The sequence below is a fragment of the Theropithecus gelada genome, chromosome 2, assembly GCF_003255815.1.
Source record: "Theropithecus gelada isolate Dixy chromosome 2, Tgel_1.0, whole genome shotgun sequence".
Lineage (NCBI taxonomy): Eukaryota > Metazoa > Chordata > Mammalia > Primates > Cercopithecidae > Theropithecus > Theropithecus gelada.
In genome coordinates this window covers 91,027,806-91,032,388 of record NC_037669.1, presented here as the reverse complement: position 1 = coordinate 91,032,388, position 4,583 = coordinate 91,027,806, and the positions used below count along the sequence as shown (strand labels likewise).

General features: G+C 56.9%; 1 protein-coding gene across 1 annotated transcript; it reads right to left on the bottom strand.

The window, feature by feature from the left end:
• Positions 1-427: 427 nt before the first annotated feature.
• Positions 428-4,248, bottom strand: CCDC71 (coiled-coil domain containing 71). The gene is made up of 2 exons (XM_025376150.1): positions 4,164-4,248; positions 428-2,153 (listed from the first exon to the last, which is right to left on the bottom strand). Exon 2 carries the CDS (start codon positions 2,099-2,101, stop codon positions 698-700), a length of 1,404 nt encoding a protein of 467 aa, XP_025231935.1. The 5' UTR covers positions 2,102-2,153; positions 4,164-4,248; the 3' UTR covers positions 428-697.
• Positions 4,249-4,583: the final 335 nt, after the last annotated feature.

The following is a 4,583-nucleotide window of genomic DNA, read 5'->3' as shown; positions in this document are numbered from 1 at the left end:
GCCTGGTCCCAAACCAGAAAAGCCCAGGCTAAGCCCCAAGATTTTAGCCAGGCTGTCTGTTTGGTCCCTAAGGAGAAGTACCACAAAGGCTCCATTCCAGGACCTAAAAACCCACTAGCTGCAAGGTTCCCCATGGAACCTACTGTCCTACACGGGGCCTGTCTGGATCACAAACCAGAGCAGCCTCAAAGGGAAGTGTCTTATTTCATAGTGGCTCTGCTCCTGTCTTCAGGGGATGCCTCTCAGACACCCACAGAAGCCAATTTCCCCTCATGTCTCCAAAGGGGCCCAGGAGCTGCCTCCTCCCACAACCCCCAGAAATAGGCATACCTATTTCTGGGACCTTTTTCCCTATACCTTCAAGCTGGCCTGCCAGCAGCCACACATACAAAAAAGACCATGGAGGGTGGGCAGGGAGACTGGAAGGTGGAAAGGTATAAAACGTGATAGATGGAACAGTAGACATACAACTTGAATAACAAGTCACAGTGCATCGCGCCATGAAAACACCCCTCCCACCCACCCACCCCACCCTAACCCACCCCCTCCAGTTTCTGAAAGGAGGCTGGTGGTCACAAGGGCCCTAGAGAGGTACCCGGAGTCCTCAAGATTGTGGAGTCCACGGGCATAGCACACTGTACCACTGGCCACACAGACAGCTGGGCTCCGTTTCCCCAAACATTGCCGTGTGAAGGAATCAGACTGCTGAATGTGGCAGCAATGGCTGGAGCCGTATCTCAGGTGACAGGTTCACGCGGAGAATCCGCTGAGCCCGCTGCCGCACCTCATCATCGGAGGACCGCCTATCTACCTTTATGGCACGGAACTTGAGCAGCTTTGCTGTTCCAGGCCCTAGCCATGCCTTAGGAGATCGGGGCCCAAGCCGTGTTCTCTTCTTGGGAGGAAGATCTTTTGCCTCCTCAGCCCTTTTCCTCTTCTGCCCAACAGTCTCAGGGCGGTATTTCTGGACCTTCCTTGTAGTTCTGATCTTAGCAGACCCCTTTGGCCTGCCCCTGCCCCTGGGCTGGGTCCGAGCCACCTTGGCCTTGGCCCGTACTGCCTTGGCTTTAGTCTTGGCCTTGGCCCGTGCTGCCATGACTTTGGCCTTGGCCTTGACCCGTGCTGCCTTGGCTTTGGCCTTGGCCTTGGCCCGGGCTGCCTTGGCCTTGGCCCGGGCCTTAGCAGCCTTGGACTGTGTTCGAGCCACCCTGGCTTGGGAACGAGCAGCTTTGGCCAGTGTTCGAGCTACCTTGGCCTGGGCTGCTTTGGTGCCCAGGGCAGAGCCCCCTTTCATTCGCCGGACACTGGGGGACCCAGTGGCTCTGTTGGTTTTGCTCTGGTGCCCAGAGCCTCGTCGGGGTCCAGCCCCAGGGCCTTTGCGAGTCAGACACTTGGAGCCCTTGCTTGTGGTTTTTCTGGGAGCTTTGGGCCGGGGGTTCCCTGGACCCTTCCCTGAACTTTTCCGCAGTTTCAGAGGAGAGTCTGCAAGTGAGAGATGCAGTGACTGTGCCTTGTGCTTGGCACCCAAGCAGGGCATTGTAGTCTTGAGTGGAACCAGGGCCTCAAGGACAACAGAGAGCCGCATGGCAGGGTAGACACCTGGATAAAGGTGGGTGGGGAAGCCCACTGCTGCGCCCCGGGCATGGCTGGCACTTGATTGCTTCAGAGAGCTCAGCAGCAGGTTGGTGGTAGCATGCTTGGCAAGGGCTGGTGTGGACGCTTTAGCCAGCCTACCAGATAGTGGCATGGGAAGCAGTGTGGCCCGACCTGCGGGCAACCGCATGGCAGTTCGGGGAGCACTGGCTGGAGGTGATGTGGCAGTTGGGTTAGGGGCACGAGCTTGCAGTTTCGTCTGGCTTGGGGGATTAGCTGTGCATGAACTATAGCCATAGACATCACCACTGCGCAGAATGGTAGGTTGGAAGCCATCATCTCGCAGGCCCTGCAGGAAGGCCACAAGCTGGGCCTCTGTGGCACTGAGATCCTGGCTCATGGGGTTAAAGACAAGCAGCGCCTCTTCCAGGGCCTTCTTCCCAGCCGTGGAGATGCGCGACCAGGAGTGCACAGCTTTTTCCTCCACATGCTGAACCACCACACTCATGGCATTAGGCACTGCAGATCTGCCTGGGTATCCACAAACCAGCGCTTGGCACCTCCAAGACAAGAGGAAAAGAGTCAATAAGAATGGCACTAAGACAAGGGGCCAGAACACATAGACAGGTCAATCAGTGCCCCAATCTCCATGACACTGAGGAATCTGGCCAGAGTGAGACACTTCCTGGTGTAAAACACTGGTCTCCTGACCCTCTACCATGCTGGGGTGGGAGGAGAGGGTAAGGGTCAGGGAGCTTCTTCAAGATACACACTCAGAAACTCCTCAGAGCCATCCAACCTGCTGCCGGGTCCCTGAAAAGATTTGAGCCTGGTACATTTTAATTCAACTCTGTATTTTCCGAGGCCAGAAACCTAGAATTACTCAGCTCTGGGAATACAGGCAATATCCCTGTCCTCAAGGAACCCAGGCTAGAAGGCAAGAAAAATACACCATTAAGATTCTTGGGAGTGAATGCTGGCACTCAGCTCAGTTTGCCAATGGGTCAGGAAAGGATTCCTGAGTGAGTTAACACCTAGCTAGGATATGATGAATGAAAAAGGATCAGATGGAAATGGAGCAAAAAGGGGAATAGCTAAAGCAATGGCTCCAAAGTGAGAAGGAGTTAAGGCATACTTGGTGTGGGATCTGGGATCTAGGTGAAAAAACAGGCGAGGATAGAACAACAAAGAACCTTGAATGTTAGCCAAAGGGCCCATACTTACACCCACTGCCCATGCCCATCTGTTTCTCCAGCTGCTGCTGTTCATGTGTGGAGCTGGACTGGGGTGGGGGAATCTCCCTGCCCACCAGAAGTTCTGTTTTCAGTCTCCAGACAGGGTACTCAGCAACCCATTTTCTAGCTCCAGAGGCATGGAGACCAAATCCAGGGAAAGAGTCGGATTTTTCTTCAACAGAAACTAGAAAGCTAACGAGTAGCAGGTGCCAATGACATCTCCCTAGGCAACCAGGCAGACCAGGGACCAGGCAGCCAGACCAAGAACCCAAGGTTTAAGGACAATGGGAGCCAAAGGCTGCAAGTAGGATGGTGAGTTAAGGGGACATTCGCGGTATGAACTGTCCTACCTAAGACTTGGAGGGCCACAGACCTCAGTACAGCCCAGATGGAGGTGACTGAGAACATCCAACTAGTTTCAGACTTCTTTAAGAAGCTGTGGCCATCAATCATAACATCTAATACCCAACCTAACACTGAGGGCTCCCAGAAGCAGGAGGCAGCTCCCCAGCTGCACCAGAGCATTAAAAGATCAGCCAGGATCAGGCAGGTCCCTCGGGCCATGAGGCCCTTCTGTGTAGTTTCTTCCCACCGCTCTAAGGCAGCAGATGAAGTCTTCAGAATACCCTGGAGGAAATGCCCTGGGGCTCTTTGTTTGGAGACATTCTTGGATCCTCAGGTGTCTTGGGCACTTCCCCACCCCAGAGACCGTTCTCCAAGCACAATCCTTGCACATGACTTTAGTTCTTTATTAATATTTTTTGAGGGGATGTAGTTCCCAGAGCTGTGAACTGTAGAAGAGAGAGGGACCTATTTCCCATCCTCACACGCTCCCCGACGCAAATATTTGGGGTGACCTGGGGGATCTTCCACGCAGGTTAGGCTGGGCTCTTGGGAGGGGTTTTCTGGGCTTTCGAGAAGCTTCGGAAACAGAGGCTGCTGCCCGGCTCCCGACTTCCCTTCACACGTGCCCCCGGGGGAGGCAGGAGAAGCTGACGGAAGATAGGGGGTGAGAGAGTGAGAGAGGCGCCATACAGGCGGAACGGGGGAGGGGGCAGATCGGGGCCCTCAGGCTGGGAGTGCGCGTCCTTAGGGCCCAAGCCGTGAGGCGGGGGTCACTGAGGCAGCGAAATGTACAGGGTGAACGATGCTAGCCCGACCGGGACCGCGCAGCCCCAGGGTGGGGTCGCTGGGCGCGGGGTGGGGGTGGGGTGGGGGTCTCGGCCAGGCCGGCGGAGGACGCGGGTCCGGGAAGGGTCGGCCGCTTGCCCGTCCGCCCTGCCGCCTCGCGGGCTACCCCTCCGCGGCGCGGCTAGGCCCGCGGCTCCAACCTACCGGCGCCGCCGCGGGGACCCAAGACGCGCCTCTGCGCCGCCTCCGCTGCTCCAACATGGCCGCCCGCTGCGCGCCGGAAGTGTACTGCGCTTCCGCTTCCGGGACCCAGCCCGCCCTAATGACCCTTGACCCCCGAGACCCCATTTTCCCCCAAAGTCTGGGGGCGGAGCAGATTGGGTACCAAGGAGGACTGCCTGGAGGTGGTGGCCGCGGTGACCGCTCCAAACCCGTTCGGCCCTGTGCAGAAAGCTGAAGAACAGAGGTGCCCTCTGACGTGGCCCCAGGCAAGGACTCACTACAGCCCGGCTACGACTGGATTAGGGGTCATCTGACACCTTTTCTGAGGGGAGCTGGTGGTGCATTGACATCTGGGAGGGGCTCCTGGCAAGGTTCGGGCCATCTTCCACCCTCTGATCTTCC